This window comes from Vicugna pacos, chromosome 7 (genome assembly GCF_048564905.1).
Source record: "Vicugna pacos chromosome 7, VicPac4, whole genome shotgun sequence".
Lineage (NCBI taxonomy): Eukaryota > Metazoa > Chordata > Mammalia > Artiodactyla > Camelidae > Vicugna > Vicugna pacos.
The window spans coordinates 13214439-13239619 of NC_132993.1; the positions used below are offsets into that span (position 1 = coordinate 13214439).

A 25181-nucleotide genomic window follows, 5' to 3' on the forward strand; every position below is an offset into this window, starting at 1 on the left:
CTGTCTGCCTCTGAGTTCAGTTCATTCATAAAAGGGATGACATTTCTGATATCACTATGCGATTCCCCTCACCTATGGCCGTTTAATCTGTATGACAGGTTCCCTCATGTCTAGTCAGTGCAGCAATGTGATACTGATCTTCAGTCTCCCCTTAGGTCTCACTCAGACTCACCTTGTAGCAGTCATTAGCAATCAGCTGTAAGAGGCTAAAGGACTCGCCAGAGGTTTCCATCTTGAGATAAAGTTCCCAGGCTAGTCTTGGTTTCTTATTCATAATGTCTACAAAGAGAAGCAAAGATTTATACTTCTTAAACGTACAAAAAATACACTGCTGCATCTTGCTATTCTATGGATTTTGTTCTATGTTACAAATACACGAAGTAATGGTAAACAGCTCTTAAATGGAAAGCTTGCAATTTTGGTATTGATAAAGCTGGTTTCCCATTAGAACTCTATTATACTTAAAATACTTAAGTTGGGATTCGCATTATTATATCTTTTTAGGTTGGGTTGATTTCTAGTAGTTCCCACTTTGCTGATCTGCTTAAAACTCACCTATCACTCGTTCAATCCCACTCATATAGTTTCAGCCTCATTTAGAATATCTAATTGTTGAAATTTTCCCATGATGTCAAAATCTCAGAGAACATTTTAAATCCAAGTGGAAAAAAAGGAGCAAGAAAAGATAGTGGAGAGAGACAGAGAGAGAGAATAGGTTATATAATAAACAAAAATTATGTTTTTGACATTTTACCACTTTTCAGGCCTGCACCACAGTGAAAAAGTAAAAGTAGCAGAACAGTATCATTTAACAAAACAAAACAAAAAAATGGAGACTCTGTAAGTTTTAACGGGACTAAGGAAGAACTTGGCATCATTTAGGCCTGTTCATGCTAGGTCAATGTCATATGCTAGAACTAAACTAATAAAATATGTGCGTGGCACCTGGACTGAGTAGCACTAACAACACTTAATTTCAGTGGTTATGCATTCTTCAAAACAAAATTAGAAGACACTTAATGTAATCTCCATCCATAAGATTATGCAACAGAGAAGAGAAAGAGGATTTCTCTGTAACATTTAAAAGAAGACTCACAGCACCGAGCTAGCCAACTGAGGTAAATGTAGTCATTTTTCATCTTCTCACTTTGGATTAAAAGGAAAATCTGCAGGAGGAAAAAGGGTGAAAAGATAAACATGAAGATGCTTCTGCAGTAAAAATATCCATATCATGCCTTACGTTAATGATTAACAAGCACTGTCAATGACCAAATTCTATATAGGCTGCTAAGAAAAGTGAAGGACAAATTGTGGTGACTTTAACACACTTCTCTCAGTTACTGATATCACAAAGTGACATTAGGCTGGCAAGGATATAGGAGATTTGAATAGAATAATCAACGACTGCACATGCTACTGGGCAATAAAGGAAATCTCAACAGATCTTAAAGGGTCGGTGTTATACAGACTACACTCTGACCACAATAACAATTCAGTTAGAAATCAAAATAAAATAACCTGGAAAGGATAACACACATACTAGAAAATCATGAGACATGTTTTAGAATAACTCACAGCCAAAGATGATGAAAAGATCATTTCTAAACGTAACAGAAATTGGAAAATAATTAGAATTTGAATAAGTTGAATAATCTGTTGAGTAATAAAATTGAATCAAATAATTCAGTTGAATTATTCTGGATCATTCAGATCATCATCTTAGAGTTAGAAGTCAAGACAGTGGTTAGCCTTGGGGGAAAGGAACTGACTCAAAACGGATATGAGAGGGTTTCTAGGGTTATGATAATAGCCCAAGGAGGGAAGACATAGCTCTAGTGGTAGAGCGCACGCTTAGCACACACCAGGCCCTGGGTTCAATCCCCAGTACCTCCATAATTAATAAATAAAATAAATAAACCTAATTACCTCCTTCCAAACAACAAAGAACTGATCTGCCTTTAAAATAATAATAACAATAATAATATTCTATTTCATGCTATTTGGTATGTTTGGGAATATTCACTTTAAAAATTCATCAAGCTGTGTACTTTGATTTGTATACTTTTCTCCATGTATGTTACTTTTTTATTAACTTTTTTTATTGAGTTACAGTCATTTTACAATGTTGTGTCAAATTCCAGTGTAAAGCACAATTTTTAAGTTATACATGAACATACATATATTCATTGTCACCTTTTTTTTTTTGGCTGTGAGCTACTTTTTATACAATTTCTCCAAAAAAGAGAAACATTAATGTGGTTATAAAATCTGTATGTCTATTTATACTGTAGTTTTTAATGTAACCTAAGAACAAAGGAACTTTTAATACTCCTTTACCCTTAAATGTTTAATTTCAGTAAGAAAAACATAATAACGTTTTTAGACAGAATCATTCAAATGCCTTCAAAAGCAGGTACCCACCTCTTCACCCTCACTGGTATTGCCAGTTGCAGCTTTGGCTTGGGCATAATTAAAGTTAAAGATGTCATCATTATAGAAGTAACTCTGAAAAACATCCCAAGAACAGATCACATCGTGGGGTATAGCTGAGGGGTAGAGCATTTGACTGCAGATCACATTGAACATTAACAAATAAAATATAAAAACATCAGTTTTACCAGATAAACACAAAAATAATCTTAAGCAATTAGCTGATGCCACTACTAACACCATAGTAAAAGGGTCATCTCTAAAAGAATCTTATCTCTGGCATATTATGTGTACAAAGTCACCCAGGAAATTCTATACTGACCTTAAATGAGTTGAGGTAAATTAAAACATCATCAAACTGCTTAAGCAGGAAGAAACATGAAGCCATGCACTGCCTCCCTGGTATTGTATCTGAAATGGAATGAGAAAAGAAACCAGGTGTATTCATGAAACTGAAAGTTCTTTTTAGCTGAGATTTGAGTTATTTTATAATTTAGAGATACGAATGTATTTCAAGATATCTTTCTAGACTCTGAAATGATAGACTCTGTTCAGTGGACAAAACTTCAGCATGATGGAGGCCACAGTACTTGAGACTAATAATCTCCCTTGCAGTTAACTCAGAATCCAAAATGAACACATGTCCTGCAGGCTACAGCATTCCCCGGATCTTCTCCAGGGCTTTGATTCTCTCACCCAACACCTGCACACTCGGCTAATGTGGCTTAGTCTCCATCATTACTCGTCTAAGACAACCTACACTTCCAGTCTCAAATGGAGGAATTATTTGCTGCAGAACCATCTGTTCTTGATCCTGACCAACTTTTTGTCTGATAACAGATTGCTCTTTGAGGTAGCAGAGGATTAGTATAAAATCCCACCATGGCCACTCTCACTTCCAATCCTCCTTACTCTGTTCAATTTTTTCCCCCATAACACTTATCACAGTTAGATATACTATATAATCTATTTATTATGTTTATAGTCTGTCCCACTAGACTGTACATGGCAAAAGGGTAGGGGGATTGGTTAGTTTTGTTTCCTGTTGTATCCCCAACACCTTAATAAATTTTTATTATATTAATACATTGAAATGGGGAAAGAAGATATTTTTCAATAAATGGTTTTGGTGAAATATTTGAAAGAAAATGAATATCCAGAGGTGATTAAAGTATTTAATAGCCAGTTCAGCATGAACACTGTTCATCACAATAGATGGTGGCCATTGGTAACTGGTACAGACAGCTATATTGGTTCATACTGGCTAACTAGGAGCCCTGTCCCAAATCTTACGCTGAATCTTGACTGATGAGATCAATACTTTAATAATAAAAATGAACCCATAAAACTACTGGTGGAAAACATAGGTGAATATTACAATAACTCAAGGGTAAGAAAGCATTTTCTAAGGTTGATACCAATGTAAGAAATCATTATAGAAGAGATAAACTTAAGATTTAAATATTTTTATGTGGGAAAAAAATACCATACACAAAGTTAAAAGCAAATGACCCACTGGAAAAAATATCTACAACACAGCAAAAGTTTTATACCTTAAGAGCTCTTGAAAAATCAATAAAAGTTACCATTTCAAAGCAAAAACAGAATCAAATTTTTAAAACTCTTATGAACCAAAGAATGTATTTATTCTCCTCTATTTTTATATCTTCTTATCCCATTTTAGCTGAAATGCTAAGAAGGGCTAATCCAATACTCTCTCCTATGTCTGAGTTCCTACTTCATAATGGGAAGCCTAACAGATGTACCCCTGGACAGAGAATGAACTTCACCAGTCATTATATGACCAAGCCCAATTATGAATCATGCTCCTAAGTACAGATTTCAGACATACCACATTCACTAGCTGATCCTCCCACCAACTGGAAGAATTGCTGGGCAATTTTCATATGATCCCTCTGAAAAACAAAGCAGAGCTGATACAGAGGAAAATATACAAAAGCTGAAAATATATAATTTGTAAAAGCAGAAAATATATAATTTGAATTATACCTATGGTTTTAACATATTTGGTAGGATTTAACATATACCCTTGTTTTAAATCCTCCTCAAAATAATAGTACTAATTTGTGTTAGCATAAGCAACCAGAAAATGATCATCTGCAATTGAATTAAACCTACTCAGAGTCAGATAGAAAAGAGAAAAAAAAATCCAATCTCCAATGCTGGTCCTAAAATTACCTTCATTAAATGAACTCACTCATTCATTCATTCATTTAAGAAATAGAGCAAAATATTTATTGCTCTTTTATCATATATCTGACATTGTGGTAGGAACTATGGCTATAACAAAAAGTATTTATTAACTGAAATAATTGATTTATTCAATAGCTCTTTATTACCTATCTCCTAGATGAGGCACTTTGGAGTGAGCTGGAGGTAAAAAGATTTATTTGTATCCCACTTTGTTCCAAAAAGAACTTACTATGCCATATTCAGACGAATAAGAGCTTAATTTTAGTCAGTGTTTTAGTATTTATAAAAAGCTTTCCCTGAGAAACAATTATTCCCATTTTACAGATGCCAAAATTATAGCTCAGGGGTATGCAAGGTTAAAAAAAGAGTCAGTGAAAAAAGGGTGGGGGATATGGAGAAATAAAAGGAAGAGCCTATTTGAAGGCATACTGCTGGCTGAACTTCGACACTCATTTTGATCTTTTCCATACACGGTAACTTTGCAAACTATAGATTACTAGTGGTTTTAGACTCACCGAACCCATTTCCTGGCCAAGGGCTGCATTGACCACTCCTTTGAGGATATACTCCTGGAAATGTGGAATATCACTAGTTAATTTAAAAGAAATGTGAAGCTATGAGATATTGTCCAAATTCATTCTTTGCGTCAACTCAATGCTTTATATATATTATCAAAAGTTCTCCCAAATCACTTTTCTCTGTTCTATCCCTGGTTTGAATAAAAGAATCAGGAGACTTTCATTTGGTTTCCAGGAAAGTGTCCACATGACAGAATTCAACATATCTGTAAATTCTCAATCGTAAGCAGAAAAACTCAGTGGAAACTCTCAGTAGTTAAATCTTGCTTTTATTTCAATTCAGTGGTAAAAATTAACAATAAAATGTTTATGCAATAATTTTTATACCTTATCAGCCACTACCATTCTCTGTGACCATGTCATATATATCATTTTCCCTTTCCAATGATATAATAACCTTCCTTTGCCAGTGATCCTTTTCTTCAAAAAAAGAGAAAATATCCTCTGATTTCCATTTGCAAGGTATTCTCTCTTTTGGAGTCCTGCTGCCTCCCTGTATGCCCTTTGGACTTGATTCTGTACTTTTAAGATACCCTCCTTGGCAGGTTTATCAATTTTTACATGGGTGCTATTTTTATTTAAGAAGGCTCGTAAAAATAACAGTACCAAAGATGCTGAAGCTTTTAATTCGCTTGAGAAATATGCCTGTTTAGATTTCATGAGGTCTGGAAATATTTTTCAGTCATTCTTTCACTCAGTGAGTGTAATGCCCGTTATGTACACACTAGCATGCACAGCACTGGAGATACAATACAGACACAGTCCCTGACTGCAAGGAGCCAACAACCCAGCAGGGGACAAAGATACGGTACAGACAATTAATTATACTAGCGAGGTGAGTTTCTATACCTAGTTTTATCAGAATTCTAGATTTCAGTATTTTCAAACCTCAACCCTTTTGAGGAAATGACCACATACGTGGGAATTTAAAAGTATCAAAAAGCCCAGAATATTCATTCTCCTATCAGAAGTCTCAAATAACATCCCTAGATCAATAATATGACCTTTCCTGAGACTCCACAAGTAGGAACCTTCTCTAATATGCCTTCCAGCTATCTTTCTGAAATTCCACCTTCAGCAGAACTTGGTTAGTAAAAATATAACACATTCTCAATTACCTGAGGAGTAGTGGGTTCCAGATCCTTAATTAAGTTATAAGCTTCTTGTACATCATCTGAAACACAAGAAATAAGTAGCTACACTAGTCTGTATTCTAGCAAACTCTTTTGAAACAGTCCCCAAAAGATAAGATCCTTCAGACATTCATGGGAAGTATGATTTGTTTTTTTCATCCCCTAACTCTCTATCAAGTTCAATGTTGAGAATTTACCCTAAAGATAACCAGATATCCTCAGGGAACCCATACGAAGCCATGAAGCCTCTAAAAGTTCAAGCTGAATACACGGAGGGGGTAGTATGTCAAGGGCATTGTAAATATATAAGAAAAACAACTAATTTTAAATATATATATAAATATAGTATTTAAGAATGAAGTAACATGAAGTCTGGGATTTGCTTTAAAATATTTCAGCAACAAAAAAGGGGAAGGTAGAATAAATGAAAAGCGACTGGCAATCTCTTGAAGAGTATTGAATCTGGGATGAACATCTGGGTGTTCATTTTGGGTGTTTGTGCTATTTACTTTTGTTTATGTTTGAAAATTTTTATAATAAAAATTAATTTATAATATATATAAGGTGTTTCTTTAGATCTTGTCCAAAAGCATATTTCTCTGTGCTTATATATCAAATAGAGAGAACTATTTGCAAGTTCATGTTCTTATTTTAATAAACACTTACATTTTCCTCGAAGAGGAATATGTTGTCTGGTTGGTTTCTATCATGCACCTAAGAAGGCCCACACTGTTAGTCCAAGGTCTGTGACAGAGTGCCAGCACCGATGCATGGCAGCTCCTACCCTGTACTCATAACTGTTAGATAAAAGACTGCTTTAGGTATGTGTCTAACAATTTTATCCCTACTTAGGGGCAACAAATACCACATTCTGTTTGAATCATAATATTTCTCACAAGAAGCTGGGGGTACAAAGAAACAGAAAGGCAGACAACTAGAACAAATAAAAAACAGTTAATGATTAAAAAGACTCAAGAAAAAGTAGATGTACCTTGTACAGAGGGGGACACAAGGAAAAGAAGGAACAAGGAGGGAGAAGGGAAAATAACAGAAAAACTGAAATGGAATGAATAGAGAACAAAAGGCAGAAAAATAAGAGGAAAAGAGAAAAACAGAAAGAGGGAGAAGGTTAGAAGCAACAGAAGAGGAAAGCAAGGACAAAGAGAAAAGGCACAACAAATAAATACCAGTGAGTGTGTTCTGTCCTATGAACCTGCTGCAAACACTTTTTGGAAGTATTATGGAATTTAAAAGTTAAGCAAGTAGTTCAGTTAGAAACTAAATGTTCTAAAATATCTCATTATAGGCAAGACCAAGACAAATTTCTGTTACCTTGACGAAGGTAGTAAATCACTAAGTTTAGCCTAGCTTCAGGAATGACATCAACTAGGGGAGGCAAAACCTGCAAAGCCCCTTCACCTCCTCGGAAAACAACCTAAGGACAGAGAAACTCTGTTATTATGGCGATAAGTGTGAGTATATTTACTGGTGGAAATATTCAACGAGCTGTCACTTACAACAGTTATTATTCTTTGAAAGGATGAATATATTACTGAAAGAAGATCATGTGTATATAGAGAGAGCTTCAAAAATATATTTATCTAAACTATAAGAAATAGAATAAAGGCATAACCCTGTTGCATACATTTCCTTTTCTCTTCAAAAGAACTGCAGATGGGAACTTTAGTCAATATCTTGTAGTAACTTATGGTAAAAAGAATATGAAAACGAATATATGTATGTTCATGTATGACTGAAGTATTATGCTGTAGACCAAAAATTGACACAACATTGTAAACTGAGTATACTTCAATTTAAAAATATATAGTTAAAAATATATATATATACATATATAAAGAAAGACAGAAAATTCTTAAAGTACCCAAGAATTAAATGAAACTTCTCTAGACAGATATTCTACGTTAAAAACTCCACGAAGGAATTTATAAACACTTACTCCATCTAGATCTTGTTTCTGAATTAATCATTCTATTTCATTAGTCCTGGTCCTACTAGGACAAAGGGTTTAAACCTGCACAAAGGTTTCTGCGCTTTTGAAGTCGTCCACTTGGTGCCACTGTTCCCTCTGGATAGCACCCTATTTTTCTCCTTTCTTTCAATGCCACACTTCATAAGTATGTGGCTCACTGTTTCAACGTTCTTCTCATCCTCTCACTACTTAACCTCCCAGGAAACCGGCTTCCGCTTTCTGCACACTAGTAAATTTACTCTACAAGTCACAAATTAACCTCTTTAACGAAATTCAATGGACTTCTCTGTTCTCTTGCTCTGTGACGTACCTGCAGTTTGACACTGATGGCCACAGCATGACAACAGCACTATTTAGTGAATGTTTGCTATATGCTGGATGCTGTTTCCAAGCACCTTATACACATTACCTCATTTCATCTTCACAAGGATTAAGGGAGGTACTGTGATTTCCCTTATTCTACATCTGAGAACATGGAGACTCACCAATGTTTAGTAACTTGCCCAAGTTACAAAGCAAGTATATCATGTAGCTTGCTTTTGACCTCAGGTCTGACTGTAAAAGTTGATGCTAATAACAAAAATTTACATTGCTTAATATTTTTCAGGTTTTGTTTAAACTATAAAAGTAATCTGTATTCATTGGAAAAAAAACTTACATATAGTATTATAAAAGGAAAAAGGAAAATTTCCATATTCTCACTTTTCTCTTTAATCCCACCCTCCAGGGATAATTCCTGTCACTAGCTAATATGCATCTTCCAGGCATATGTATATATAAAGGTTCTTTACTCTGGCTGTATATTATAGCCACTTGGGAAACTTTTAAGAAAAGTACTGTTAGCTGAACCATAGTCCAACCATTCAATAAAAATCTCTGCGGGCTGCAGTCCATCCATCATTATTTTTATAAGTCTATTTAAAATGTGTAGTTGTAAATGACATTACATTTGGAAGCAATCTAAGTGGCCATCAACAGATGAACGGATAAAGAAGATGCAGTATATCTATACAATGGAATACTACTCAGCTCTAAAAAAAGAACAAATTTTGCCATTTGCAGGAACATGGATGGACTTGGAGGGCATTATGCTAAGTGAAATAAGTCAGACAGAGAAAGACAAATACTGTATTATATCACTTATATGTGTAATCTAAAAAATACAATAAACTAGTGAATATAACAAAAAAGAAGCAGACTCACAGATACAGAGAACAAACTTGTGGTTACCAGTGGGAAGGCGGAAGAGGGGCAATACAGGGGTGGAGGAATGGGAGGCACAAAGTATTGGGTGTAAGATAGGCTACAAGGATGTACTATACAACACAAAGAATATATAGTTATTATTTTGTAATAACTGTAAACAGAGTATAATTTAAAATTAAACTAAAAATTAAAAAAAATTTTAATGACATTACAGTTGACCCTTGAACAACAGTGGGGGATATTTAGGGGGCTGTCTCTCCACGCAGTCAAAATCTGAGTATGATTTATAGTTTGGTCAGCCACATCTGTGGTTCCTCTGCATCCCAGGATTCAACCAACCTCAGATTGTGCAGTGTTTACTATTGAAAAAAATCCATGTATAAGTGGACTCATGCAGTTCAAATCTGAAGTGTTTAAGGGTCAACTGTACATTATCAGGGTGCTTTTTCTTGCCTGCCCTTTCTTGTGTTATTTGTTAATTTTTCCTCCAGCCCCTTAAAGACAAATGCTCTCTTGAAACCATACTTTTCTGTTTTTAACCCTTTCTTCAGCAATCACTTCTCTTATGAAAACTCCTAAACCCATCTTAATCTCTTTTCAAGTTTAATTTCCAGACTACTCTCTCTAACACATCATTCTCCACAAAAATTAATCTGGCTTTAATTTATAAATCCGATTAGAAGTGAAAAGATTAGAGGCAGAAGCTCATAATAAAAAATAACCACAGAAAACTTTATCTGTGGTAGAGGCCTGAGTTAGAGGAGGAATGGAATAAATATAAGACATTGCCAACAAAGAATGAATAGGATTAAGTGATGGAGTAGATATCAGAGATACAAGGGAGGAGAGAATCTAAAACAGCCATGGTTTTCAGCAGGCATAATAGGAGACTTGGTGCTAAAGAACGATGTAGAGGAATCAGAAGGAAAAGGTGTAGTTATTTTTATTATTGTCAGCTTTAGATGAGGAATCTGAAACTCAGCAATACTAAATAATTTGCTCAATGTCCCCAGGTGTCTCAGTTGAACACAGCCGCTCGGCACCCACTATACTGTGAGATCAATAGAATCAAACTTCAAACTTAATCTGAATCTCTCTCTCTCTCTCTCTCTTTTTTTTTTTGGTTTTGTTTAGTAATGGCCATCATAATCCAGCCCTAAACTTAACCGCCCCTTTACTTTCTCACGAAGTGAAACTTTATTTTTCACTATAGCCCAGTGCAAACTTTGTTCTAGTAAATTCAGTCTGCTCACAACCTTTCACATAAGTCTCCCTCACTCTAACTCTGTCTTTGTCTCAAATGAAGCCTCTAAATCCCAGCTCAAGTTTTGCTTTCACCAGGATGTCCTTCACATTTATTCTAACCCAAAAGAATGTGCTCCTTTGTCTTTGCTGAAATGAACACTTGGATCTACGCTGCCTTACACTTCTTTCTAAACGTTAAGTGTGCATTCCTGCCCTCCGTATAAGGATTTGCTTGAGGGGAGGATCTGATATCTTAAGCTCATTCTCTCTCCTCCACAGCAAGGAGTTCACCTGGAGTTGAGAAAGACTTGTTGAGACATCCCCTACATTCATCTTTCTAACTGCTGTGATGTATCAAAGTAGGGTAGGACTTAAGTCAGTCAAGACAGGAAACTATTATTCACCAGATTATGCCTGATGAGTTCTTTAGCAAATTCAAAGGAAGAAGAAGCGTTGTCCATCAAGCTTTTGAGTTCTGCCTGAAATTAAAAAAGGAAAGGCTTATGAAAATGACAAGTGTATAGTTCTTCCATCACATACAAAACATTACAATGACTTATAGTTCACAAAGAATTTGACATGCTATTTCATTTGTTCTGCAGGACTCTAAAAAATAGTCAGTGTAACTACTACTATCCTCATTTAACAGATGAGAACATTGGGGCTTATAAATATTAAGTGATTGAACCTTATACTAAGCAGCAAGTTGAAACCTGAACCCAAGTCTGAAGACTACGAGAGTTAGTTTTTTTCTTTCAGGGTCAAATGTGCTAAAGGAGCTAAACTTTTAACAACTAAGGTTGATTCTTTGATCTGACCATTCCACCTATTTCCTAAATTTTCATAGCATCGGGTTATCCTGCTCCTTTAACACCCCTTAGAACAAATGGTCAGCCATTACCACAGTGTCTTCACCGACAACCCTAGGCTCACTAAGCCCCTTCCCCAGCTTCCTGCCATTCCCATCTTGCCAACCTATAATTTTGAGTAATCCTCCTCACCTCCTTCTTTGACTTCCATCAGTGGGTGGCTAAGCTTCTCTGGATAAAATAATTAAATTCTTGATTGTTCTCACTAAGCACTACAAACTTGTTCTACCTGATGTCACAAGGGAGTGCATGCCTGTTCAGCAATCTTCTTACTAAACTCTTCTCTTGTTCACAGAAGCAATTCCTACATCCTGGTAACATTAGGCTAGATCAGCAGTTTTCAAGCTTTCTCATCTCAAGATCTCTTTTATAATCTTCAGAAGTATAAGGACCCAAAGAAATTTTGTTTATGTGGGTTATAGCCATCAATAGTTATTGTATTAGAAATTAAAACAGAAATTTTAAGTATTCAATTAATCAAAAGTAATAGTAAACCCATCACACATTAACACAAATAATACATTTTCATTTAAAAAAAACCCTGTGTTTACCAAAACAAAAATTATGTAAGAAGAGTGGTACTGTTTCACATTTTTGTGAATCTCTTTACTGTCTGGCTTAACAGATGACAGCTAGATCAGCGTATCTGTACCTGCAATCGATCTATTTTGAAATCACGTTGTCTCTGGAAAACTTCACTGCACACTTAAGCGAATAAAAGTGAAAAGACAAAACCTTTTAATATTATGAGGATAGCTTTGATCTCAGGTTGGGCCTGCCAGGACTAAGGGTGAGGCAAGTGAGATGCCCAGGGCACAGAATGTAAGCAGCACTCACTACACATGAAAAGATTATCAACATCGTTAGCCACCAGGGAAATATAAATCGATATTATGAGATTCCACTTCATATCCACTGGGATGGCTAGAATACAAAAATCAGAGAATAACAACCATTGACGAGGATGTAAAGAAACTGAAACTCATACATTGCTAGTAGGAATGTAAACTAGTACAGTTACTTCGGAAGACAATCTGGCGGTTCCTCAACTAAATATAGAGTTATTATATGACCCAGCAATTCCACTCCTAAGTATATACCCAAGAGAAATGAAAAAATGTCCAAAAACATGTATACAAATGTATATAGCAGTATTATTCATAAGAAGAAGAAGGTGGAAACAACCCAAATATCCATCAGCTTGACAACTAGAAAAAGAAATGTAGTGTACTCATAAAAATAAATGAAGTTCTAAAACATGCTATAACATGATGAACCTTGTAAACATTATGCCAAGTAAATGAAGCCAGTCATAAAAGATCACATATTATATGCTTCCTTTTATATGAAATACATAAAATAGGCACGTTTATAGAGACAGAAAGTAGATTACAGTTGCTTGGGGCTGGGAGAAGAGGGGAATAAGGGTTGACAGCTTAAGGGCAAGGAGTTTCTTTTTGAGATAACAAATGTTCTAAAATTGACTGTGGTAAAGATCGCACATAGCTGTGAATATGCAAAAAACCATCGAATTACATACTTTAAAAGGATGAACTGTATGGTATGTTAGTTATATCAATAAAGCTGTTAAAACATAAAACTATAAATAGAAGCTGTAGGTCATCTTAACTATGTTAGAGAGAAAATGACCTTTCTAAAAGCATGACAACATGATAGAAACCATGTAGGAAATATTCCTCATCAAACAAATGCTTTTATGTTCAAATTTTCTGTGTCCTATCTTTAAAATATATATTAGGATTTTTGTCTGTTCAATCTAATTTACCTTTGTCTTTTAATTGAGAAATTAAACTTTTTAATTCTAATATAACCACAGATAATTTGGATTTGAAAAAGGCAAAACAATAAGGCTTTTGAAAGATGTCAGAGAATGTGATTTGGGCTAGGAAATCATTTCTTAAAATACAGAAGGCACTAAACATAAAGAAAAAGACAAATTTAACTGTTTTGGCCTACAAAATCTTTGATAATTGCTAATATTTACTGAGAATTCACTGTGTGTATCAAAGACTTTATATACATCACAGAAACCTACAATAATTCAGTATCATTATTATTTCGCGTATTTTGCAGATGATGCTTCAGGAGGTTAAGCAGTTCACCAAAAGCCACATAGCTAGTAAGCTAGCACTGGAATTTGGGTCTACCTGATTTCACAGCTCCTGCTCTTAGTCACTACCTGGAGGCCTTCCCACTTTGAGAGGATAAGGTTTCTTTACCCTCTAAAACCAGTGTTCTCTTTTCCTTTCCCCAGCATCCCACATTCATGACTTCTGTTTCTTCATCATCTACTTGTCAAACCTCCACCATGTCCTTTAGGGCAATTTCCAGTCCAAGTGATTACTCATTCGCTCTGTATCTCCCTGGCATCTAGCTTCAACACCCAATAATAATGATTCCCTAACCAAAGTAGGAAATGCCAGTTATGAAATCCAATGTTTTTTTTCTCAGTCTTCATCTTTATTGACCTCTTTTGAATCTCCTCCTTTAAATGTGTTTCTCCCTTAACTTGTTAGTTATATTTTAAATTCTCATTCAACCATTACTTAGTTGGCATCAACTTCACGTGTGCCTGGTCCTAGGATACAAATGTCAAAAAGACATTCTCAACCCTGAGTGAGCTTATCTAGATTAAAGATAATTAAAGCAGGTAAGTGAGGCCCTGTGACACATAGGATCTGACGCCATCTGGACCCTCAGGGCCCCAGTGCAGTCAGGACCAAGGCTCTATGCTACCCAACAGCCGTGAGTCTCAACAAGGTGACCAAGAATGTGAGCAAGTCCAGGCACAGCCATTGTAGCCAGTGCCTCATCAAGTAATCAAGTGCAGCGGGACGTGATCTGAGAGGCGTGCAGTTTCGCCTCTTATGAGTGACTTACTATGGAGCTGCTCAAGGTCTCCAAGGACAAGCAGGCCCTCAAGTTCATCAAGAAAAGGGTGGGGACACACATCCACGCCAAAAAGGAGATAGAGGAGCTGACCAATGTCCTAGCAGCCATGAGGAAAGCAGCAGCCAAGAAGGACAGAGCCCCTCCCCTCTGTGTAAAATAAAACTTCTTCAGAAAAAAAAAGGATAATTAGACAACTACAAAATAATTAGCATGATTTCATATATATATATATATATAATCGTACATAATAGCTATATTATTACCAACTATCTATTGGTAAGATATAATAACCATATTATTAAAACCATATCATGGTCATATACAAATATCATCATGCTTATTATTCAGTAGCTATAGCATTATGTGTACGTATGAATTAAGAACAAAGAGGAATGTACATCTAAATTTGCAGTCAGTTTTAGTGGTTAAGTCTATGGGCTTTAGAGTCAGGGTCTGAGACCTGAATTTCTCACCTGTTAGTTGTATAACTTTGGGCAAGTTATTCAAAGTACTGTCGGATTAAGTGAATCACTACAGATTATTACTTTCATGCTTACTATAGAAGAGTAGAATGCTTTGGTGTTTGAGGAAAGAATGAACCATATAATATAGAGCTCATCACAAAAGTTACTAGAGGAATGCCTGCTTTTAAATGGTTTAATAAAATCGTAAGTAAACACAAACTATATCCTATTGCTATCCCACCAAAAAGCTTCTCAGGTTACGTCTGACATAGTCATCTACTGCAGGAGAAGATTATAAAATCAATATGTGAACTGCATGGACACAATTTCAAATGAAAAAGCATGCCTTTGGGGGTGGAAAGTGCAGTCTGATGTCCTGACTTGGACAGCGCTAGACCTACAGCATATTGGTTTGCCATGCCACCCATACCAGACTATGGAAAGAACACGTCAGACGAAATGCAAACATTTAATAGGTTGGACCTTATAACTCAATTGGCAAAGTCCTCAAGAATGACTCAAGGTAGAAAGGAAAGAATACATTTCTTTTCTTTGTTCTAACCAAAAGGTGAAGACTCTTAATGAGATCAAATTACAAATCCAGTTTATATTGAACTGCTGATGCTGGGAACTAGCCAATTAGGCAGACTCAAGGGACTCTAGTTGAAATAAGTATTTCCAAGAATGTATTTTATATAACACATAAAGGGACTGCTCCATTGCTTACTAAGAAATTTAACTGACAGGCATTTCTTTATCGACATAAGCCATGAAAAGTGAATCTGGGCATGCGCTCTCCATCCCATCCTCTCCCCTACCAACTGCTAAACACTGTTTCACTCAGCAGCTGAATCTCCTGTTATTGTGAAGCATGGTAACAGTGTTCCCTGCTATTACACAATATATTTTGCTTTGATAAAGTAGCTAATTTTTTGGTTTCAGTTTCTTTCCTTCCTCTGCCTACTCTAGGGTGGTATGATGCCACTTAAACTGCTTTTTGGGCAAGGTGAGATTTTAGAACTTTGACACAAGCAGACATTTTACATTTAAATTTTGGCGGCTTCTAATATCAACTGAAATAATAATCAAGGAAGTAACTTCCAAGCATGGCTCCCTCATAGGGTTAACCTAAAACTATCTGTATATAAACTATATTATAGATACATATACCTGAATCTGTATATAGACAAAGTATAGAACATGCTACCTATATATCTATTTATAGCTCTACTTATATCTATATCTATATGTATGTATATGTGTGTGTATAGTTAATAACGTACGGCCTCCTGTACCCTAAGAGTTTCTTATAAAAAGAGAGCCATAACAGAATTTATCCACAGAATTGTCAGGGAAACTAAATCATGGATACAAAGCACTTAGCACAGTACTTACAAGGTAACAAGTTTCTGAGTATTTATTAATGTCTGCCACTATAGCCTCTCGGGGTAACCTGAAAGGAGACACTGCAGCATGCCAAGCAGAGAAAGATATTCCAGGAAATGAGAATGTTGTGCAAAGCTATGGTAGGAGAAGATGGGTGTATGAACAAACTCATTGGCTGGCCTAGAGAGAAAAAGACTAGAGGCAGAGAAATTATTTACAGAACTAAAATAAGAGATGAGGAATGCCTGAACTAGAGCAGTGGCAAAGGAGAAGAGGGGACAGATAAAAGAGACATCTAGGACACAGGACTGATAGGAACTGGTGGATGATGAGGCGGAAGATGAAAGAGAAGAGAATGATGGACATCCTAGGTTTCTGATTACATGTTGATGACTTTGAGCCACAAACATATTTTAGGGAAAAAAAGTAGAAGTGTTTGGTTTTGACATATTTAAGTTAATGTAAGGCATAGATCATCTACAGTATATTAGACACACATAGAACATTCAGAAGTCAACATTGTTTTCAGAATATCTGTTAAATATAAATATACAATTAGGTTCTTACAGAATCACACTGGCAATAACAAAGGGATATTAATCAAGAGTAACAGACAACAGAGTTTTGTGAATAATCTGTGAAGTGTGCGGTAACTCAAGTTGGAATGAAGTAAGTTAAAAACAAATTTCATCACTACCTCAGCTGCTTTGCCGTTGTAAAGGCGAAAGTGATTACAGGCCTTGAGATTGAGTGCGATGGTACTATCAGGGATTTGCTGAAGATAAACAGCCAGAACTTCTTGAGACACATCATAGTAATCCAACTTGTAGTAGCAAAGGGCCACGTAAACATTGAGGGCAAGGTATTCCCTATTAGATGAAAGAATTAAGGGTTAACAATTTAAGTCTACTTCATAGAAATGTTGTCAAACTACAGTCTTTCTTAATGACTCAAATGAATAGCAAGGCAAAAAGGACATTTCTTCTTTTCAAGAAAGAAGGCAATACAATCAGTGTAGTATTTTTCTTTTTGTATTATAGTATTTGGGTGTTTTGATACAAGCAGGATGAAAGATGACAACTAGAGGAGAAAGGGAAAAGTTTAACTCCTACCTGTTCATGCAAAAAAAAAAAAAACTAACATCATCTGTAATTAAGCATAAATGCAAATAAGCAGACACCATACAGAGGACGGACACACAAGGCAAGGAGAGCTGATGACTGAGAATGGGAATGAGTGGGAGACTGAGAGGGTAAAGCACAAGAAGGGACAAGGGAGTCGCTGAGATATTCCGGGGATGCAGGAGAGAGGCCCAGTGGGCAGAGATAAAGTGGAATATTCATTCTTCAGAATGGTTTGTTTCTAATTTTGTCAGCAAGTTACCTACAGTGTAACTACAACATGAAAATGATACGACTAGACCATGCATTTTCAATAGGTGTGATATGACCCCCAAAGGGGCAAACATTGGTTCTTATGGAGAAGTAGAAAATTGTGCTCATTTTATGTATAAAGCATAGATACATGTACAGTACGTAAACAGATATACCGCACATTTATAGTAGTAAAATTCCATGGGAGGGCAATTAGTCAGGAGAAAAGTCTAAGATGGCTTCTTGGAAGGGCGATAATGAAATAAAGGTGGAGAAATCCTGATCTAGATTATAAGGAGTTCTTAATCTCACCAGATTATTAGCTAAACAGATTTGAACACATGGTGACACTAGCTTCAAAGGACACCGGGTCCTCAGCCAAACTAGGTACAGAAGAAGCTAACAAAATGAGATTTCAAGGAGGCATAAAGGACACAGACCTGTTATCTAGAAGTATTCGCTTATAAATATCAATAGCTTCTTGGTAGTGAGATCGCATATAGTGGATTGAAGCCAAACTGAGTTGATCTTCTGTGACATCCTGAAGATTCTGATGAAAGTTCATCAACTTCTTCTCATCTTTAAACTAAAGTTGTAAGAGAGGAAAAAAAATTGTAAGAAAGAAAAAGAAAAAAAGATGCAAAATTGTAAGAGAGAAAAAGTGTGAAGATTCCCATCAGAGAACTCAACACAGAGATGCTAGCTCCTCCTTTTCCTCCAGCCATGTGTCTCTGTGTTCTCCCTCTTCCCCTTCTACTCCCTGTCTGCTTTCTCCCTCCTTCAGAGAAAGAATGAAAATCGCCTTATGAATGAAAATAGCTGAGCCTTAGCAACAGAAAGCCTGCAAGCTACCCCTAATATTAATTACTTGACCCCCATCTTCCTCTTACCTTCTTTTTCTTTTCTCTGTCTTTGTATTTTCTCCCTTTCCTTGTTTTGCATGTCCCTTTATTTTTTTTACATGCTGTTTATAAGAGAGAGATTTAAAATAGAAGGACAGAGAAAGGTAGAAAGTAAAAGGCTATAAAAAGATATAATAGGCAAACACTAACCAAAAGAGAGCTGGCATAACTACACAAATATGACAAACTAGTCTTTACATGAAGAGAGATTTTTAGAGATAAAGAGATATTTCATGAAGCTAAACGTTTTAATTCACTAAATGGACATAACAATTCTAAATGTGTATGCAAATGTGTATGCAAAAACTGAGAGTCTACAAAAACTGAAAGAACTAAACAGAGAGAGAGAATTATAATGTGAAAATTTTAAATGCACCAAAAATAATTATTTTCAAATATTGCTTGTGGATGATTAGATAAACTTTCTGCAAAATAATTTAGAAATATTAATTTAAAGTTTTAAGTTTTTATTGTTCATACTCAAAACTCAAAAGTCTATTTCTAGGATGTCAGAATTACATTTTTATTTTATTTATTTATTTATTTAAATTTTTTTTTTGAGGTATAGTCAGTTTACAATGCTGTGTCAATTTCTGGTGTACAGCACACTGCTTCAGTCATACATGAATATACATATATTCATTTTCATATTCTTTTTCACCATAAGCTACTACAAGATATTGAATACATTTCCCTGTGCTATACAGTATAAACTTGTTTATCTATTTTATATATACCAGTCAGTATCTGCAAATCTCAAACTCCCAGGTTATTCCTTCCCACCCTCCTCCCCACTGGCAACCACAAGTCTGTACAGAATTACATTTTTATGATTAAAATTTAAAAAAAATCTAGAAGTCGAACAACTAGGAAACGCTGAATAAGTTATGGCACATGCACGTGATGCACTGCTATAAAAATTTATAGTTTTGAAGACTAGTGACTCAGAGATATGCTCATAGAATAAAGATAAGTTAAAAAAAGCAGAATACAAAAATACATTCTCAGCATGAATCCCATTCTGGAAAACAAACAAAAATATAAATATGCAAAACCCCCACAATTATCCCAATAGGAGATATACCTAAAGGTTAAAACGCAGTTAGCTTTAAATATAGTAGATGTTATATTCTCTTTTTTTTTGCTTATTTATATCTTGTTTAATAGAATTAATGTATCATTTTATAATATGAAGTATTATTTTAAAAATAATTTTATGATGCTTATCAAAAGTATTGCTATAAAGCAATTCTGAAAAGTGTGTATTTATTTCCAGGAGTCAGGACTAGGTGTCTTTGGGTCTGTTTCCTAAGTGACAACAGGACTGTGGAAACAAACTAATCCTAAATGACTACTGCTTAAGAAGAACTGAAACCTAACATCTCTGAATAAATTAAGAGGGTAAAAAACACTGATGGGGGAGAAAATCCTATAAAATTAACACCTATATCCTACTTGTTCCAGAAATATCATTAACAAGTATTTCTACGTGTTAGTAACAAGAAGAAAGAAAAAGAAAAACATTTTAAAAACAAAAAGGATAAAGTCAATTATACTTTAGTTTAAAAAAAGAAATACTTAAAAGTTTTACTTAAAAAAATAAACACAGAAAGTGTGAAATGAGAATATAAATACCTTGTGAGCCAAGTGGAAGAGGAGGCGGTTTTGAAGTCGGCTTTTTGGAGCTGAGAAAAAAAAAATCCAAGTTGCTTATTTAAGGACTCAATTATCTATGGCACTTAGTCCCTTGCAGGAATGGCATGAGACTCAGATAAATCTTCCCAAATCCTGACCCATCCTGACATATCTCTGCAATAATACATATTATTTCAGCTAGTCCTACTGCAGGAGCAGCAACATCTCTAAGGTTCTGCTCTTGCCCACCACTTGTTCTTCCTGATTCCATCGTGGTAAAGCTCAGCGCTCCTCAGGTTCAAGAAGCAGCCCACCTCTGTGGCGTTCACATACTGGACCTGGAAGTAAACAGCACGGTCGCCTCATCCACGTGGGAATCTACTCTCATTCAGCTATTCTCCCACTGTTTTTTGTCAATTCCTTCTGAAATCTCCTTTTCACAATTCTACTGCCATATTTTCCTAAATATTATCCCAGTCCCTATTTCAGAGATCTTCTGGCATGATAATCTGCCGCCTGAAACAGGTGGCCAAGCAGAAAGGTTAACACCTTTCAAGTTCCAGATCCCCTTTGTACTCTTGCAAAATTGTCCTAATTCTGGACACTTGATCCTGTACTTCTTAACACCAAAAAGTCATACTTTCATGTATAAAAAAGGAAAAAAAATATGGAAAGAGAGATGGCTACCTTGATCGCCTTACAAATGTCTAACACTGTTCTAGGCACAGATAAAGCTAGAAACATGAGATGAAGTAAATAACTCAAAGGTCTTTATAACTATGTTAGGAAAAACTGCATTAGTAAATTGAAACAATGTGGGTACGAATCAAGAGACTTCAATGTCCACATTTTCCATGAATTTGAACTGAAATTCTTTCTAAATATGCATATACCAGTTAATTCTCTAAGAATTCTACCCTGGAATACATTCTTCCCTAACAAATCTAACAAAAATTCCTTTGCCACTTTCTCAACATTTCTTTGAATTTAATTTGATTCATACTCTAATTATCCTTTTCAAAAAAAATTTTTTGCAGGAGTAGGTAATCGGGTTTATTTGGTTTTTCAACGGAAGTACTGGGGATTGAACCCAGGACCTCGTGCATACTAGGCATGTGCTCTACCACTTGAGCTATACCCTTCCCCCTCATACTCTAATTATCCTTAATCTTTCCTCCCATATTTCTCTTTTGCCCTACTCTTATTTGCAAATTTGAATCCAGTTCTCCTAAGATGACTGTCATGGCAAGTAAAGCAAAAGGGAAGAAATCTGTTCTTCAAGCTGGAATTAGTTGGCTTCTCACTCAAAAGCAGGAAAGGAAGCTATAAAATCCACATTCATGAGAGCTTTAACAACTAAACCCAACTCCTACCAACAGCATGAACTTCCTACCACGGTGGGGCCTAAGAAAGACACTGTGACCTTTTCCTTCTCTCATCCTTCTGCTCTTTGGCTGCAGCTCCTTCTGCTTTTGAGGGAGGTGGAGTGGGGAGGGTCAGCAGCACAGAGATTAACACTCTCTTCAAACATAAAGTTGCTAGGATCCAATACTCTTTGAAGAGTAGAGCTTTTTTTTTTTTTTTTAAGCTTTCTAATGTCACTTGGTTTCGACTTAATAGAAACAAGAATCAAATATTTAAGTCTTAAAATCTCCAAACTGACTCTTATTCTTAGTGATAAATATCAGATATTAAAAGGGCCCATTTTACCTTTAAATCCAGCTGCTTCAGCTTGCTTATACATTCCAAGAAAAAAGTAGGTACAGGCTAGGTTCACCCAGACTTCAGGATTGCAATTTTCCTCTTTTGTTGCATTTTCATATTCCTGAAATATACCCCAAGCAGTGATCTCATTTTGGCAGTAAAACAGTCAATGGGCCATTCCTTTATGTATAGTGAAATAGGAGTTCTTACTGCGATTGGGCAACTTCAAATTTAGGGAATTCTATGTGCTCCTCAACTATTCTATACCTGTAATATTAAATATGGAAGCTAAGCTCAATCTGCCCAGGCAGGGCTGTTGTCCATATAACCTTACACTTGTTTTTTCCCCTTTTTAATACTGATAAGGGCTAACAGCTGAAGAAATGAAACTTAACTAAGATATTTTCTTTTTGCTAACTTAAAAACACATACAAAAGATATCTTATTTAAAATGCATAGGTTCAATTAACTTAAAATCTGATAACCTTAATACCCTCCAAATTTAATTTCATTCTAATTGATTTCTGGCTTTGTTTACTTGGCTTTACATTTTAAAATTCTGTGGGGGTTTTTGTTGTTTTGTTTTGTTTTTATTTTTTGTTCCTGCTAAGGACGCTTTCTAAGGTTCACTTTGTCAACTATATTTTCCAAACACTCTTTTACTATTTATCAGTCTTCACCAGATGCCTTTTTCCTTTCGCACTCCATTTGGGCTACTCTCTTTTCTCTCCTGCCTCTTTCACAAATACTATCAGCTTCTATTCTGCCCTTTTCACATTTTCACTTTTCCTTCACCAGTTTTGCTGCTTTTGTTCATATCACTTCCTCATTACTTAATCTTGGATACTTTCATTTTAGTATTGTAGATTCTTTAAATATCTTTAGATTACATTTTAAGAGTAAGAATATATGGGAAATATTTAAACAATTTCATTTATGAATTAAAAACTGCTTGACATAAGGCATCTATAATTTTATGTAGATGCATAATTTCATAGATTGATCATTATATTGTTGGATTTCCAATGACCATGACAAACAACCCTCCAAACTACACTTAAAAAACATAAAGAGAATAGAATCTTTCCTATGTCTAAAGTTAACTAAGTAAAATAACAATGAACTTTTTTTGAGAAAAGAATCATGAAATTTTTATCAAAAGGGCTTATTTTTCTTCTCCTGAAGATTTCCTTAAGAAAGTACTAATGTTAATATATTGAATAATCTCATTAGTATATATCTAAAAGCAAGAAGTAAACAGACACACAAACATATACTTGGACATATATAGAAGATTTCTGAAACAGTACATCAAAAATGAGCCAATGGTTACTTCCATTAACTTAAGAAATAGAATTGAGGAAGGCAGACAGGGTTGCTTTTTTCCCTTCTTACTTTGTTTCCTTCTATATTGTTTGAATTTTACCATGAGCACGTATTACTATAATACAAAGCTTAATGACATTTTCAAAACTCTCCTTCCATAAAAAAAAATTTTTAACTAACCTCCAAAGCTCTCTTGTAGTCACCCAGGTGAAAAGCACAGTATCCAATCCACAAATTAGTATCCTCTTCTTGTTCCCCAACATGACGTTTGAACTTCATGTTAAAATTTCATGAAAAAAAATCATTAATACTTCGAATCGTAAACCCTCTGTTTAAAAAAACTGCTATGTTAAGTTTTTTTAAACATTTTTTATTGAGTTATAGTCATACTATGTTAAGTTATTAATGAATGATAGGAAATCACAAGTTATGAAAACAAGACAATCCCAGTTTAATTAAACCTATACCTACAGAACTCTGCACAATTACCTTTTAATTGTCACTGGAATTCACATTTTCAAATATTTCACATTTGTTTTCCTGTATTTATTGACACCTTACTCCAGAAAGTATTGAAAGGTTTTCCTCCTAACAATTCTGGGTGATATATAAGGAACATAAGACTTATGTGAAATATTTAATGCCAAATAACTGAAGTTTAAAGAAATTAAGCAATGAATTCAAGACCACACACAGCCAGTCAGTGTGGTGGCAGGGACCACCAGAGCCCACTGACTCCAAAGGCCATGTTCTCGCCCATGCTCCACTGCATTCAGTGTCATACTTCCAACCTGTCCCATTAGCACACCCATATAAATTTTTCATAGGTTATAATCTTTCACTGAGGACAAACCATTAAATCATTCTATTCCCTTGAACAGGCTTACCAGGGTCTACATGAATTAAGGATGTTTAGAAGAATGGCCTAATCATTTCTGTCCATTGTGAAAAAACACTCATGAATTCATCAGCCAACAAAAGAAAAGTCCGGTTTTGGAGGAAAGGACAGAGCCCTTGAAGGAGGAGTTTGAACTACCATGGTAAGGTGAGAATTCTTTTCACTCCATATGGTGATAAGTAAAAACCTTGGGTAAAAAATTAAAAATTAAACAGACCATTGTTACAAAACTTCAGACGCCCTGAACATTATAAGATGAACACATCTGTTGATAGTTTGTCTGGAAGAAGAAGTTAATCCTGTAGCTAAGTTCATAGCACTAGAAATTCTCCTCTCAGCAAATACTGTGAATTTGAGTACAGTGCCTTAAGTGTGAAGAGACTCCTATTTCAGGTCTCCCTGAATTTGCTCTAGGAACCCCCTCGAGCCACAGAAGAGTTCATGAGTATTCCTCATCCCAAACTATGGCAGTTTCCATTCCCACTCATCATGGCATTCTGGCTACCTAAGGATGTAAACATAGAGCAGAGCCTCCCTGACAACTTAAAGGCAGCACTGGATTACACAATAAGGAAAATGTGGTCACTGACTCAAAGAAAAGAGAGAAGAGAAAAAGAGATGGACAAAAATTAGACATGTATCTACCACTCAGTCCACTGATTTACAGAGCTAGATAGTTCTTCAAAGTCAACTTGCCCACTTGAAAGAAGAGAAAGCTGACATCAAAAAAATTAAACAATGTGCTCAATACCAAGGCACTAGTGAGAAACAGGACTATATATGAAAGACCGAGAAAGATACAGAAAACTAGTTAAAACAGTTACTGTTGATAGAGTAACATGCCTGGAGTAGTGCATTAGAGAAATGACAGTGGCACAACACGGCCAGGCTGCGCTGTCAAAACTCTTCATTGCT

At 35.4% G+C, this 25181-nt stretch overlaps 1 protein-coding gene and 1 pseudogene across 2 annotated transcripts in view; one reads left to right on the forward strand and one right to left on the reverse strand.

The window, feature by feature from the left end:
* The window catches only part of IFT56 (intraflagellar transport 56), a 34274-nt gene that overhangs the window by 7690 nt on the left and 1403 nt on the right, over positions 1-25181 (reverse strand). For both annotated transcript variants that reach the window (XM_006210023.4, XM_031674647.2), the window contains exons 3-16: positions 23549-23641; positions 22049-22163; positions 20339-20388; positions 18242-18387; positions 17126-17297; positions 11201-11275; positions 7688-7790; positions 6341-6396; positions 5160-5213; positions 4283-4346; positions 2753-2841; positions 2422-2505; positions 1097-1166; positions 173-279 (exon numbers count right to left, since the gene is read on the reverse strand). In XM_006210023.4, coding sequence (XP_006210085.2) covers positions 173-279; positions 1097-1166; positions 2422-2505; positions 2753-2841; positions 4283-4346; positions 5160-5213; positions 6341-6396; positions 7688-7790; positions 11201-11275; positions 17126-17297; positions 18242-18387; positions 20339-20388; positions 22049-22163; positions 23549-23641 — 1278 coding nt within the window. The remainder of the gene's footprint in view (positions 1-172; positions 280-1096; positions 1167-2421; positions 2506-2752; positions 2842-4282; positions 4347-5159; positions 5214-6340; positions 6397-7687; positions 7791-11200; positions 11276-17125; positions 17298-18241; positions 18388-20338; positions 20389-22048; positions 22164-23548; positions 23642-25181) is intronic.
* On the forward strand, positions 13215-14738 carry LOC107034131 (large ribosomal subunit protein eL36 pseudogene; annotated as a pseudogene).